Source organism: Ischnura elegans, chromosome 5, assembly GCF_921293095.1.
Source record: "Ischnura elegans chromosome 5, ioIscEleg1.1, whole genome shotgun sequence".
In the NCBI taxonomy this organism is placed as follows: Eukaryota; Metazoa; Arthropoda; class Insecta; order Odonata; family Coenagrionidae; genus Ischnura; species Ischnura elegans.
In genome coordinates, this window is record NC_060250.1 from 15730697 (window position 1) to 15746345 (window position 15649).

Genomic DNA, 15649 nt, shown 5'->3' on the forward strand with positions numbered 1-15649 from the left:
AATTTCGGTATTCATTTTATTTTACTTAACAAGCCCGCGAAATTTAGGAAGGTCATGAAGTCGAATATTTTCTGATGTATTGTAGGTTTACTGTAAATTTATTTATTAATGTTGATACTAACAATTTATAAGCTTTATTGTTGCTACAATAACACCAATATTGTCTTAAATGATCTTTAGCAGGAAGTTTGAACAGAGAAATTTCGAAGAAGACGGTGAGAATGTAATTATAATTTAGCTAAATGTTGCATTTTGTGAATATATTACGATAGCATCAATACACTTCAGTACTCTTTAGTTACATTTAATATATTTAAAGAAAACGTTCAAAACCTAAGTGAAACCTAAAAGTTTGAATCACTAAAATGTTTTATTTTTTAATATCAGGAGAGATTAACTTGACAAACACTAAAAAATGAACCAAGGAGGTAACAGAGACATGAAAACCTTCACCCCTTCTGATGTTGTTATTCACAACCAACCATGTGATTTGTGGGTATCATACCTTGGGAATGTTTACAACCTGACACCATTAATAGTAGAATTTACAAACATTGGGGCAGTCAAACTGATCAAACCCCTTCTGGCCTTTGGTGGAAAGGATATATCTGAGTGGTTTAATCCTGATACTGGAGAGGTAAAACTATAATTAAGTCATTAAATATTGATATGAAAACACAAAAAAAGTTTAGTTACAGAATTGAAGTCAAAGTCTCACCATAGGTAAATATAATATTAACACCTCAACTACACGTATGCCTACACTGATGTCGCCCACCAGGTTGTGGAGCACATCAATTTGTGTAATTACTTTTGTCATGAATTGTGTAAAGAAATTATAATTTTAAAAAAATTCCAAAAATCAGCATCAAACATTTCACTTACACCACATATTTCACATACAACACTTGTTTTAACAAGTGTTGTATGTGAAATATGTGGTGTAAGTGAAATGTTTGATGCTGATTTTTGGAATTGGAGTTCACAGAATTTCGTGTAAAGGGAGAGGTGTGATCCAGGCAGCATAATATATACCTTTAGATAATATAAGTACAATTTGTACACCATAGGCTGACTTCTATGGGGGCTTTTTACATCCATGTTCATCAATACTGTAGATGTGACACAGTGATAGAAAATCCAAGTGATTTTTATCTTTTGTAGAGGCAATTACTTCCTGATTTTGGTATGGTAACTCTTGTCTATTACTTTTTAAATGCTTGTAGAGAGATGACAAGTGAAAGGTTACTTTTGGCAAGTTCTTTAGAGGAGGTAAAACAGAAAGATAGTTTGAACAAATTGAGAGCATTCTTGCTAATGGTAAGAACGTAAATAAATGAGGGATACTTGTAATTATTTTTTTAAAGCAGAAAAAAGAAACATTCAAGTCCAAAATCGTTATCAGAGCTCCTTGGCAGGGTATATTAAGAACTATAAATACCTCATGCTTTGCTATTTTATTTTTTCATGACGATAGTAAGGGAAACACATAATTATGAGTACCCAGTCAAGTTTTGTCCTAATAATGCCATTATACATTGCTTCAGATACCACCGGTTGAGGGGTGGCCAAAATTAGGGGGAAAATTTTTGGAAAACAGGATACTCAGTAGAGGGTTTTAAACTAATTTAAAAAAATTGTATTATTAAAAAAAAACTTCATTTGTCAAAGAAATATTTTGAAAATTCATGATTTTTCAATAAATTTTTTTCTTTTATGGAGCAAAGTAATAGCATTCTTACATTTTGGGGGAGGGGGGTCTGGACCCACTGGTCCTGTCCAAGAACAAATATTGTTTATTACATAGGTTCATTGAAAAGTGAAAAATACACACTAATCATTCATTGGGGAAGGTTGGAGGCCTCCAACCACAGTCGAAGTAAGTGCATTCACCCACATAGAAAGAGGAATGTTGAGAGATTTGGGTTCGATGAATGAATGGAGGTTGGGGTAATCCGGTCATTAACCTCACTTCAATTAATTATACGAAAGAAAATTCGACCACGTTTATTACGATGGTAAGCGATACACTATGTCTCTCACGTGTGGAAGTCCTTCCCTGTTGCCCTTTCATCAGCATCTCTCTCTCGCGGTGCCTTCCTGGGTGCCGCGTACCCTGGGTGGAGGCGGCAGGCACGTCAGGGTCCCAGGGCAACGACGTCAGCCACATGGCTGGCCTTGGTGATGGCGCTTAAAACTAAGAGCTCCACCATAATGAGCATATCAAAGGTACCCTGAGTCAGTGGTGCAGCCAGGATTTTCATTCGGGGTGAGGGGTCCAAAACCAGGGGTGAACATTTTTGGAAAACAGGGTACTAAGTAGAGGGTTTTCAACTACATAATTTTAACACTTTTCATAATCGAAATAACTTCATTTGTTAAAGAAATATATTGTAAATTCATGATTTTTCAACATTATGTTTTCTTTTATGAAGGAAAATATGTAACTGTATTTTAATATTTTGGGGGTGAGGGGGTGGGTCAGGACCCACCGGACCCCCCCAACCCTGGCTACGCCACTGCCTGAGGGATTATTCTGTACATATTTCCAAATTTGGCCTCACATTCAAATGACGTCTCAGATTTAGCCAAACACAGGCATTGTTTGGAAGTGTAATACATATGTACATGACATCTTACACCACATGAGTAAAAGCTCACTTGAAAGATGTCAATTTTCCATCTTGACTTCACAGTTGCCTTGAGCAATGAAATACTAATTGAGTGATTTCTGGTTGGCTCTTGGGGGAAGTGACAGGCAGCTGAGGTTATTTCCACCATAACGGAAGGGGAGGAATGGTAGGGTGGAGAGAAACCCAACATGAGCATTAACCTACTCTAATTGAAAGGTGCCAAGGGGACGACAGTCTCATATGACAGTCAACAAATAGAGTGCTGTACTTCAAGTCCCCTCCAAAAGAGCTTAAGCAGGGATAGGACAGTCTCTAAAAAATCTCTGCCACCTACAGGGTTTGATCCCAGATCTATCTGAGGTGTGAAGCCAAGGGAAACCCACACCAACCTGATCCCCTGGAACGATTCATGAGTAGATGCAAGAGCTCTCCAAACGTGGTCATTTTCACTCAGAAATATGTATACAGTAATCCCCCTAACTGGGGTGATTGCCTCTTGCTACCAGGAACTAGGACCAAACAATGGAATATGTGGCGGACAAGCAGAAGGCGTTGCAATTGTTTTTCCACCAACGGCCACAAGAGAGCGTTGGGTAAGGAGGACGCCATAAAGGAAGAAGATCGACGCCATAAAGGAAGAAGATCGACGCCATGGCAGTCTGGACGAGAAGGGTTAGATGTCGATACTGTAGAGCTTGTCTGTGCTACGCAAACGAAGCGAAAGAAACCCTATTGTGCCTAGTTGGTGATTGCATTCATTTACCACGTCCGTAATCATCCCCACGCTACAGGATTCAAAGTGACTTCCACCACCCTCTTCAAGGACAAATATCATTGGGCACATGTGTATGACAATATTTTTGAATATTTTGCAACTGGTAAGAGCACCGCAGCACCCAGTGGTGGGTGGAAGGACATGCAACAGACTGGACCAGATTAAGGGATGATATTTATAGGGGGGCCCAGGCACAGGGAGGGGTTTGGGGCTTCAGCTTCCCCAAATTTTTTTCCCTAGCAATGACTGTCTACCACTTTAGCACAGGGGTACTTATCCTCCGACTTTCTGTTTGCTATTAAAAGTGGTGGACTGAGTTCATGGTCTTAGATCCCAAATTTGCTCTAATTTGGATTATATGAACAACTACTGCCAGAGCCCTAAAGTTCAAAATGTTTGAAAAACCAATTGGATTTCACAAACAAACATCAATGGAGACCAACCAACAATGATTTTTCACATTTTTTCAGTAAAAAATGACAATTAATTACTGCATTATTAAAACGAAATCTATTGCTTTGCAACACAAAGGAATTGAGAAACGCTTATTAGCTCAGGCAACCTAAATTATAATGCCACAAGAAAATTATTGGCATTGCACCTAAAGGTTGCCACTACATCTGATAATTCCTGGTAAAATAAAAAAACATGATTATCATGGATGAGGCTCCCCAAAGAAATTTTATTTCACCAGCTCAAAAAAGTGCTTAAAGATATTTGAGAATATCTAAAAGCCACTTGTGTAAGCAGGCATATTATCGATGAGAGGTATTGCATATCACCAAATATTAGTGAATAACAAGTAGTGAACTGCCCCCCAAAACAACAACCTTAATCTTACCCAGTGGGAGGGTAGAGTCTATCTCTTTTTTAGTCTGGCAGGGAATGCGCTCAGGGTCCCAGACATAGGATGACCAGATATTCCACCCGATTGCAGGTCTACATATATGGTAGATCTGGTGCTTGGAGTGTTGACTAATAATCCTTTGAACTCAGGATCAAACCTGTACAGTGGAGGACACTTTTCTGGGGGAAATGAAGAGGTTTATGGAAGTTATTTTGAGTTTCACAGTCCACTATTTGCAAGGGGTGACATAAAATCATATGCCTAGGGCACGCAAGCCATTTGATTTACAGCAGGCTCAGCCCTCATTGGATGTGCAAAACTGCTATCAGCCCATAAGTTTACAGTAATGGTGATTAAATTGTTATGATCATTAGTAAACAATCCTAAGATAGTTTGACGCAGCTGTCCATTCCTCTCTTCTATCCGCTAGCTTTTCATAGCGATGTACATACTTCTTTTCTTTTACATCCTGTACAACCTGCCCTATGTAACTCATTTGGGGCCATCCCTTACCCTTCTTCATGGTATTTTACATTACATTGTATTTTACCCGTTAGTACACATATAACTGTGCATCTAATTTTTTTGATTATCTTCCAAACATGACAGTTTAGAAATTGACAGATGGCTAATTTAAAAAAAAGTTCTGTCTCAGTCTAGTAAAAATTAGACATTTTTTGGATTCAGTGCAACATGTATATGATACTCTGTCAACAGAACTTGAAAAACACGGTAGAATCATAGAAATGCAGGCCTGTGTTATCATTATTAGACCCAAACAAGACAAGACAGACTGGAAACTCTAACTGAACAAATCACTTAGCTCTCACGTTCCTGCCAAGAAAAAGTCTTCACAAAATTTCATGATGTTACACGCTCCTCCCTTGCTTCCATCCGTATTCTCTCCAGTGCCTCACTGCTAGGAAGGCAGAATTGCAAAGTTCCCAGAAACCAAGAGAACACTCTCCATCCCCACCACGGCCCCTACCCCCCCATGCTTTCGCAGGCCCCCCTTCCTCTCGCTGAGTGGAGGAGTCGTTCTAGTTCCACCGACTGGCTGCTTCCAATGGGTCGTATTTTTGTCATTATTATTATTTGATTTAGCGCTTTATACATGCATATTTCTTGGCTTTAAAAGTTGCATTAGACTTGTAACATAGCTAGAATTCTTTTATTGTGACTGTTTTTTTTCAAAAGTAATATATTCAATTAATTACAAATTGTAAAATTTCCAATTTAAGTCAATTTTGACAAACCAGATAGAAAAATTCAGTAGCTGTTATGTATTAGTGAAAGTTTCACATTGATACATAATATTGTACTCACCAGTCCTATTAGGAAAATCGTTTAATGGGGCAATCACCTTTTGCCTTAATGTTTGTCTAAGCCTCCTCTCTTTTGCTGTATGCTATTGTATTTGTCTTCTTTTTTCTGATTTTCAGCTAATATCTGGCCATTTGCCCATAAGTTGTTATAATACAAATAAATTTGTTCCAGAAACAACACAATTACAATTCAATTCAACAAGCATTGTGGAATATAAGTGTTCCTATGGAGGTTACAACTATTTCCAATGCATGATTATACATCCTGCAGGACAAGAGATATTCCACACCACTGAACCAGAGAAAACTTTGTCCATCTAAATATGCTTGTGAAACACCAGATGAATACTCATATTTGATTTATAAATCTCTTTTTCACGGAAGCTGAGGACCTACACACACCCTATCACGTGGACAACTGCTCCCTACACACCACATGGAACTTTGCCCCATCTGGGGCCATTGATGCCAACTTCTTTGTGGAAGCCTCTCACAAAAAAACCATGGTGGAAAGACACAAGATACATGATTGGCCGACTCACTGCAAAAGCTCGTCCCATTCGGATATTGAATGTCCTGACCGGCCATGATGACCAAATTGAGGTAACATACTGGTATTTAATATCTCAGAGTAATGTTACTCTGTGTTAGCAAACTCAATGTTAAAGTTCAAGAGCCGCCCTCATTTTAGTCCATGAAGCATCGGAGATTATCATAATTTATAGAAATGATGTTCTCGTTTAGGGGGACATTGAACATGATATACAGTTATTCATTTCAGTTCCAAAACCTTTAGGAGATACACCGTATATACCCGTAGGAGCCATGCACCTTTTTACGGGAAATGTCGTGAATAAATGGGGGTGCACAGCTTACACGAATCCTCCAAATTTTAACATGAGCCACGTTCCATTTTCCCTCAAATTCTTATTGTTTATTTCTCCAGAGTTTAGCATTGAAACTTGGAAACCTTCGCAGAAATTACATTTCTAACATTATTTAACCTCATCAACCATGGAAACGTATATTTGTCGATTTAGCAACGAATCTAGAGATCCTATATATAAGACCGCCCCCAAAAAGCGTTGGAAAGTTTTTTTTTCCTCACGAGCTGGCCCACATATGGGGGTGTGAGGGATACATGAGGCTGCAGCTTACACGAGTAAATACGGTAGTCTTGAGTCAGCCTATAAACATTTATCTCGTCTACCCATCTTGGCCTCTCGAAGACTTGGAAGTATTTAGGAGACTTGTTTTATCACATGCTAGTGCACTGTGGAAGTTGAGTTTCTGTTTATGCACCATCCTGTCTGATTTCTACCAGCAGCCAGACTCCCAAGCCTCTAAAACATTTCATGCAGCATTGAAATTTAGGTAAAATGCCATTTTTCCGCCTCTTGTGGAAACATAAAACATAATGTACATTACATGTACATGGGTAATTCAAAGTCTCCCTCCCATATTACCCCCCCTTAAGTAACACCATTGAAGTCAACACCATGAAAAGGAAAGGTGAGTTGATCTCAGAAATGTTGTACATGGGAGTCTTGACCTAGAAGGAGACCTGAAAAATAGTCTATCAACTGATGAAAAGTACATGCGTTGGCAAGAGGTAGATGTGACAACATTTCATATGTACCATTTAAACCACGGGACAAATTGCCAAGGGCTTTAGCAACAATGCATGAAGTGATGCCATGAGTAGTATGTTGAATGTTTTTCAAAAGTTTATTAATTGCAATATTTGAAATTTAGGTTATGTACACCCATGCCTCCCTTAGCGCAAAGGATGCATTCCTTGGGGTCTTTGCACTATATGAATTTGCGTTATATGAGAGGGTTTTAACATCGGAAAGATGCGTTCCCACTAGCATAAGTGTTGGATATCAAATTTCCTATCAACCATATACATACTACCATAACATGCCTTTTTTTGCTGTAAAAAAATGAGTTACATCAATCTTTCATAGCTAAACTCACAATTTACTAAATGAAATGTGGTACGCTGACATTTTTCTTAAAAAAAACGCCAAATGCAATCCATTGAGAATCCATCAACTTCTTATGGAAAATTTAAAACGGTCGCCAAAAAAATTAATTGATATTAAGTTTATTTACCATCTCAAAGATCATATTTCATGCTATGGCTCACAAATTCCGATTTCTGTCACTCATTCACAAAATTGAGCTATTTTTGTGTGTTGACACGTTGCGTACGGATGGCGGCAATCCTCGTCATTTTTTTCCCGAACATTCCGGACGGATGACGAAGATTCTCGTCATTTAGGCACGTCAACCTAAACAATTTTAAAGCGTACAATACGTATTCGTTAGTACGTTTTCAGTTGTAGTTCGTTATTCATAATGAATCGATGCATCATAACGTTTGATTGGGTAAAGTTATATTCTAAACATTAGCTTACCCCGGTACGCAATGTGTTAAGTTATTCCTCCAAAACCGTGAACACAGGAATTAACCTATCATTGATTAGTACACACACTCTTACTACATAATATAACTATAGGTACAAGCAACAAATGGAACAAAACCCTAGGGTGGGCTCGCAAGGATACACTCCCGGGGCAGGGTCTGTAAGCGCGTCCTCTTTTTACCTCTGCACGCAGAAGGGGGAGGACAGGAAGGAGAAGGGAAGGAGGCGCCGCCGCAATAGGAGCCCGAGGACGCCTCATGGGAGGGGATAGGGAAGGAAGGGAGGGGACGAGGAATCCCACACCGTCACAAAGGCGGGCGGGTCCTACTACTAACGAAACCAAGCTTACGCAATTAATGCTCTAACGACCTTGGAGGATCATTCTTTGAGGAAGAAGGATTCAAAGATCAAATCGTTAGATGGTACGAAATGGTTAGATTGTACATTGTGAGGGCATAACTGCTCATCGCAGCAGGATTTTGAAGTTACATGCTATCAAATGTTATTAGCTGACTTTGAAATTGAATGCCAATTTATGAAAATAACTTCTTAGGAGAAGATAATACATATTCTGAAAAAACATAAAAAACCATAAATCCAGACTCTATGATGTTCTTGTAAAGCTATCTTACTCTTCACACACATGAATTTTGTCTTATGAATTGTGATTACACAGAAGATTTGCAGTGAAAACACAGGAAATGTAGGTATACAGATTTGCTTTAAACACAGTAAGGCCTTACATTCTAAGAACCTTGGCATAGTATATGAATAGCTACCATAGAGAGATGTGACAAGGTAACTACCTAATTACACCTTAGACCTTTGCCAATACAGCAATAAGTATAATTACCTTCCTTACGTAGAAAATATGTATGTACATCTTTTTTGGGCATATCATAAGTATCATTAGGCCATTTAAGAAAGACAAATGCTTTAGGTATGCTGTGAAGATACATTGAATCGAATCCAAGAACGGTACTTGTTTCTCAACAACCATAGTGGGAGCTATACTTGGAAATTTGAGGGAAGAGTCCTGAATATGAACCTAACTCTGGCTGAAAATGGCATCCCTGATGAAAGAGAAGAATTTATTGAGTTACTTCTTCCTGAAAAATTTTACATTCCAGCAATTATGATTTATAATAATGATGACCTTACAAGTTCTTAGGTCCAAGATTATAGAAAATGTACTTGCAATGGTGTTTAACTCCAAATGGTTCTCATATCTGTACATTACAACTGATCCTAAGGTTCAAATTTAATCAGTTAAATAAATATTCACATGCAATTGATTATCAGTAATTGCTTATTTCTCTCACTCTGGCTACAAAAAATGATGAAAATGAGTATAGAGTACAAAATGTACAGCTAATGAGGAAATGGTCCCTAACAATTTCAAATGATCTTAATATTTTAAGCAATGCCACTTACCACATTTCTCGTATGAAATAAAATCTCATGTAAAGAGAACAAGTTACTGTAATGATCAAGGGATAAAACAAGAAATGAGAGCAGCAAATGACACAAAACATATAATATTTATTAAGATATTTAAGAGTAACACGTTCAAGGTTTACAGTCCTCGTGAAATGGCTCTAATGTTCTAAAGTCTCTCCATGTTGGAGGTAGGCCACTATGGAGATGATTCCCACACCTTTTGCAAGTGTCACTGAAGAGTGTGTTGAAGCTGTGAAACCATGTCTGAAATAAGAAAAAATGACCCAATAAAACATAATACCCACATTCAGAAATTATACGGACGAAATATCCCTGAGAGCAAACGAAAAATTATAGATGTAAAAATTTGGGATATTTCTAGTCTACAGGTAACTTAACCGATAGAAGTTCGATGTAGACCATAAATATACATAATGTACCACTACCAATTGGGATATTTCGAGTCTGCAGGTAACTTATATAATTTGAAGGAAAAGCACAATAATGGTTCTACACATTAATTCGTTTCTGTTGACTCAAGACTTTTTCCTGTAATGCACAATTTTCACATCCTGACCATGAGGGTCCCTTTTAAGTTCTAACCAAGTCAGGAAGTAGCCAGCAAGCAGCTACCACCATAAAATACATGACCTGATCAGTAATTGAGATCCCGTGTGAAAATTCTAAATTATATTATCTACTAAAAAGGAAACAAAATGCGTGTCCTCACCAGATCACTTTCCAGCAAGCAAAGCTCAACATTGCATGCAATAACATTTATAGATAAGAAAAATGGTACCGTTAAATTAAATGCAAGCAAAAGCCATTATCATTGTTGGCTACAATCAAAGGAATAAAATGAACTAGCGATACTCCATTTAAAATTTGTCAGTCAGCATATTAATTAAGTACTTGATTAGAAAATTTATTCCATAACTGAAATGAAAATGTGGTCAATAGATATACATTGAACAGCAGCTAACTCCTTAACATTAAGTGACGAAAGAGAAAATCTTTCTGCATATTGGTGCACTAATAAGTGTCTTGCACTAATTTTACAGCTCATCATTATGTAAGATAACCCATTAGTGGAAATGGTAGCATAAGATAGAAAATTACAATGATAGTACTATCATCTTCAATAATATGTAGACACACAAGACTCCGATTTAATTCATGGAGCTGGGTCGGTGCAAACTTGGAAGGTTGGCACATGTTGCAAGCTGCATCCTTTGCTATTACTCCACTAAGAGACAACAAGGATGGATGAGGGTTCGTCCGGGCTAGAGTATGGGAGTCAAACTCAAGGGACAAATGCCCTAGTGGTTGCAATTCACTAAGGAAACTCATGTTCACACAAACGTTGGGCCATTGGAGTGTTTTCTTTTGGCACCATGATGAGGTTTTCTCTTCTTTAGATTCCTATAAAACTTAGTAGCCAATTAGTTTGTGTAAAGGACCCTGCCGAGCTGAAAGTGCCTGGTTTATACCGCAAACCATGCGAGTACGGAGAGGTGTATATTGGACAAACAAGTAGAACCATCAATCCAGCAGCATCTTCAACTAGGTCAACATAATAAATTGGCGGTCGCAGAGCATTCCATCAACCTCAGACATGACATTCAATGGAAGGAAACAGCACTTTATCGTCATGCAGTGATAGAAATAATTTTCTTATCACTACTTACAGTTTATTCACTTTCTTTATATGTCCTCTTAATCTTTTGATGTACAAAAATTATGAAACTTCCGTGTTCTCTATCTTTCGTCAAAATCAACAACAGCGATTATTGTTTTTTTCCATCACAACTTTTATACTTAAAGTTATTGAGGGTTTTCTATTCCATTTATAACATACGTCAACTTTTGGGCCATCCCAAAGGGTATGGGGACTGACTTACAAAGGAGACAATCAAGTTAAGCCTTGAGAGAAAGAATTTCAATAGAGATGAAGGATTCTACTTGAGTGAAACATAGAATCCTATCCAAAAAATGATGGGAAAAAGCAAAATTGCATCTACTTATAGGAACCGATCTCACCTGAGAAACACACAATATAAACCTGGCCACTCGAGAATAGGCATCATCAGCACTGATGACAGTGAATAAGTCATTCATCAAAACGTGATGAGGGATGGAGGATCTAACCTGCATGGAAACCCGAGGACTGTTTACATTAACTGCAAGTCTTTCAAAATACTATTATAATTTTCAAAAGTTATACGCAGACAATCCCAGTGTCAAGATAGTTTAATAACATTTTGTACTCTCAGACACACCCCCTGGCCCACAAATGAGTATGCCAAATTAAAATTCAAGCAAGAAAGTAAATCTACATATGTAGAAAGAAATAGCAGAGGCAGAGGAGCAAATTTTAAGTACGGAGAGTTGTATACAGGAGAAACATGTAAAACTGTCAAAACAGGGATGAAGGGAGCACCTCCAACTGGGTCAACCTAATAAATTGGTGGTCGCAGGGCATTCCATCAACATTGACCATGCAATTCAATGGAAGGAAACATATTTTTTTACTAAAGGAGGATTTTGAGAGTAAATTTTAGTTAAATTATATAAAAAATTAATTCATTATCATACAATTAAAAAGTACGATAAGGCAAATGGAGTTGATTTTGCAGTATGTGCTATCCAGAAGAATTCAGCTATGACCATGACTTCAGGATATTTTCAGGAACTTATCATGTTCACATCACAGTGACTACTTGAATTTGATTCTTATTCTGTTTAGTATATATTACTCACCATGAAAGACCTAACAGCCAATTCTGGAAGAGTGGGGGAATAGAAGTGCAGCATTGCAGCATTTGCATTTTCCGTGACTTTCCTGAACACGCAGTATCGTGATTCAGTCCATAAATCCAACTGCCCACCCACTCCACCACCACCAACCTCTGTTGAGAATTCTTCAGTGTGACCTTTCACCAACACCCACTCAATCATAAGTCCTTTGAAAGCAACCACAGCCTTCAGTATCCTGCCCAAAGTTATCTAAAAAGAAAAATGAATAGCTAAAGGAATATACACAATTCACAAAGTTGCTAATAAAAAACCTTATACTCATACACAAAATAAAAACAGAGTACTTGTATACTTAAATACCAGCTCATTCAGAAAATCAAAGTTACAAAGTCACGCAAAGAATATAGGCCTAATGATTTTCGTAGGTCAGAATTTTAATTCTTTAGTGATCACAATCACATGAGAAAATGTCACAAAAATATTATAAACAATTTCTTACCTGAAGTACGGCATTGGTCGCAAAGGGTCTGGAGACTTTAACATGCATATCATTGAATAATCTATCAATTGTAGCAATAACGGAGTCAACAGCACTGAAAAGAAAGCCGTGAAAATGTTCACGACAATTTAAGGAGATGCCAATTGGATGCCAAAACACAAACTCAATTGCAATAACTTACTGCGGAGACACATTGTGACTGCTTGTTTGCGTTCTCCTCCTTTTTGCACTAAAACTGGCATTGATATACGATCTTTTAAGAGAATTCTGACTGAGCAATGCAACAGCCAAATTTCCATACTCGTGTACCTGTGAGAGGCAAAGGATTAAAAACCGTATCAGCTGTGATAAAAAACTATATATTATCACAATGGGTTTAATGACGTACCTTGTCCGTCCATTTATAGCTTTCAACGAGTTGTGGATACAAAGCCTGCCTATCTTGAGTGGTTTCCTGACTTAAATACGTAGTATTACCCAAACTAAATGGTCCCGGCGGAGGTGTTAAAGAGCTGACGGCTTGCTCGACATCTCTGTTAAATAATACACTCAGATTTAATTTAAAACAAAACGTACAATTCACTTTCTATTAACACCGTATTTTAGCATCAAGTCCCGAGTTGTCACTCGCCCTCAGAACATAACCAATTGCAGAAAAAATCGATTGAAGAATAATTTAGGATAGAGTCTTACCTTAGATTACTGTTCACTTTGGTGAGGAGGTCATGTATTTCTAGTATATACTTCGTTTCTTTTCCTTCTTCGCCGTGATCAGCTCTTATTCCATTCCCTAATGTTTCGAAAACATGACCGACACTGGAACGTAGCACATGAATGGCATTTAGAGCAGTATGAAGAGCGTCCAGCTGTGCTTTTTCCATAGATTTTTCTTAAGCAGTCACCAGGAAAAAAATTCTTCAGATAACTGTATTTACCGTATTTACTGTACACTTTCGGGGACTGCTTTCCTTTCAAAACACCAAACACCGACTATCGACAAAATAGTTTGACAATCGCGAGCTATCGATATTAGCGGTTGAGTTCTATCGAAGCCGACGATGCGACAAGTTGGAAATGGAGGCAAATTTAATCTTTTGTTGCGTACAATGGAATCATGTTGATAATCTATTGGTGGCCGGCATATTCTCAACATCTTAGAAAATACATGATAAAGCGTTGCCTTTGTACTTAAATTCTTCAGCGTGCTTTCATCAAACTTGATGATATTCATTGCCAAATGATTACAGGCGAGTTGCAATCTCTGGCCCATTGAGTTTGTTTTGCTGTGGCGCAGTCGAAACATATTTGTTTACACTGTGGCTGTAGTCTAATGACTTCATTTTCTAATTTGTCAGTTTTCTTTCAATTTCAGCTTTCATTCCTGCGTATCTCAGTTGATATTAGTTATTCATTTGATTGTGTGTATCTCTGTGGACCTTAAAATGTGGGTTTCATGCAGCAGTTGTGCACGGAAATTTTTGACTCGGCTGTTTGCCATCAGTGAAAGTCAAAAAGTCTCTGTCATAGACGCATTTAGTGACGCTAACGTCATTTGATGACATTAGCAATAATTTTGGACATCAGCCTTCTTGGACTGATTAGAATTTTTTTTCAGGATTGAGCTAAATATTTCATTTTTTCGTCATTTGCTTTCCAGTCCATCAGATTCCACATTTTAAATCTAAACTCTTATCCACCACTTTGATGAGTTTCTTCTTATTCTGCTAAGGACGTATAGTCAAACAAATTTCTTTTGTGATCGTATTATTACATTTAAATTTTCATATGTGATGAGGGTACATTAATAACCGCCAAAATCCTCCTGTTACTTACGCCTTTAATCAATGGGATATAATAATAATAACCTAGACGGTGTTACGTAAACATTCTGGAGAGGTAACGGTTTGAACACCTTAACTCTTCCCTGGTGTTGGATGTATTGTTGGTCCTAGTTGGACAGTGTCGTTGATAAAGACAAAACATTGTGTTGAGCACCCACAGCTTTAGCCTTAAGCTATATATTTCATGTTTCTTAGTGTCGCTTCTCCATTTATAGTGAAAAATACATATAATGAGTCATCTTTTTGACAAAAAATTCTTGCTGTAGAGATTTCTGAATAATCAATTTTAATTTTTAAATTAAAGTAAATTGGCTATTTTCTTGTTGATGGTTGCATGACATGTGTTAGATTCTACTCCCCGGGGAGTAGAATGGCCATCTGGATATCAGCGTAATGTATTGGGACAATATGGATTGATGTTGTCCACCCTTATGGAACAAACTTATCTCTTCTTGACCAACCTTTGAATAAATAAAATTTGTAAACACTTGGTAGGAATGGGTTAGGCGAAGGCAGAGAAAAGCAATAAGTTGAAAGTTGTGTTCTACAGTTCTGAATGCATGGAAACACTGAGTGCAAGGAACAAAAGTTAACCTTCATCATCATTGGTCAACAATCCTAGAATTGGTTTGATGCAGCTCTCCACTAAGTTCTCCTATCAGCTAATCTTTTCACACCAACGTACTTCTATCTCTTTCACATCCTTTTTAACTTGTTCCATATATTTTGTTTGAGGTCTTCCTTTTCTGTTCTTGCCTTCCACTTGTCCCTCAACGATTGTCTTCATTAGGCCATCATGGGACTTCCTCGTTACTAACTCGGTCGATCCATTTGATCTTCATCATTCTTCTGTAGCACCTCATTTCGAAGGTCTCTCTCCCTTCTTTCTCCACTGCTGTCATTGTCCATGCCTCACTTCCATATAGGAGCATACTCCAGATGTAGGTTCTTATAAATTGCCTCTTTACTTCCATATTTAAGTTTCCCACTGTAAGCAGGTCTTTCTTTTGGTGGAATTCTCTCTTTGCCTGGGCTATTCTGCTGATAATTTCTTTCTTGCGTCTCGAGAACTCCCGAAATCCCGTCACTAGTTATCTTGC

The 15649-nt window shown here is 37.8% G+C and overlaps 2 protein-coding genes across 7 annotated transcripts; one reads left to right on the forward strand and one right to left on the reverse strand.

Annotated features, from left to right (window-relative positions):
• Window positions 1-14: 14 nt before the first annotated feature.
• Window positions 15-9308, forward strand: LOC124158525 (cytochrome b5 domain-containing protein 1). Of its 6 annotated transcripts, none has more exons than XM_046533654.1 (5): window positions 15-81; window positions 181-223; window positions 388-637; window positions 5965-6183; window positions 8953-9308. In XM_046533654.1, the coding sequence occupies exons 3-5, from the start codon at window positions 416-418 to the stop codon at window positions 9181-9183; spliced, it is 672 nt and encodes a 223-aa protein (XP_046389610.1). In that variant the 5' UTR covers window positions 15-81; window positions 181-223; window positions 388-415; the 3' UTR covers window positions 9184-9308. The 6 variants fall into 6 exon arrangements, with proteins under 6 accessions (XP_046389610.1, XP_046389609.1, XP_046389611.1 ...); XM_046533653.1 differs by having other exon boundaries at window positions 19-81; window positions 181-215; XM_046533655.1 differs by having other exon boundaries at window positions 31-92.
• A 226-nt stretch (window positions 9309-9534) lies between these two features.
• On the reverse strand, window positions 9535-14349 carry LOC124158522 (mediator of RNA polymerase II transcription subunit 27). The gene is made up of 6 exons (XM_046533646.1): window positions 13402-14349; window positions 13097-13241; window positions 12890-13017; window positions 12709-12802; window positions 12213-12458; window positions 9535-9716 (listed from the first exon to the last, which is right to left on the reverse strand). The coding sequence occupies exons 1-6, from the start codon at window positions 13587-13589 to the stop codon at window positions 9582-9584; spliced, it is 936 nt and encodes a 311-aa protein (XP_046389602.1). The 5' UTR covers window positions 13590-14349; the 3' UTR covers window positions 9535-9581.
• Window positions 14350-15649: the final 1300 nt, after the last annotated feature.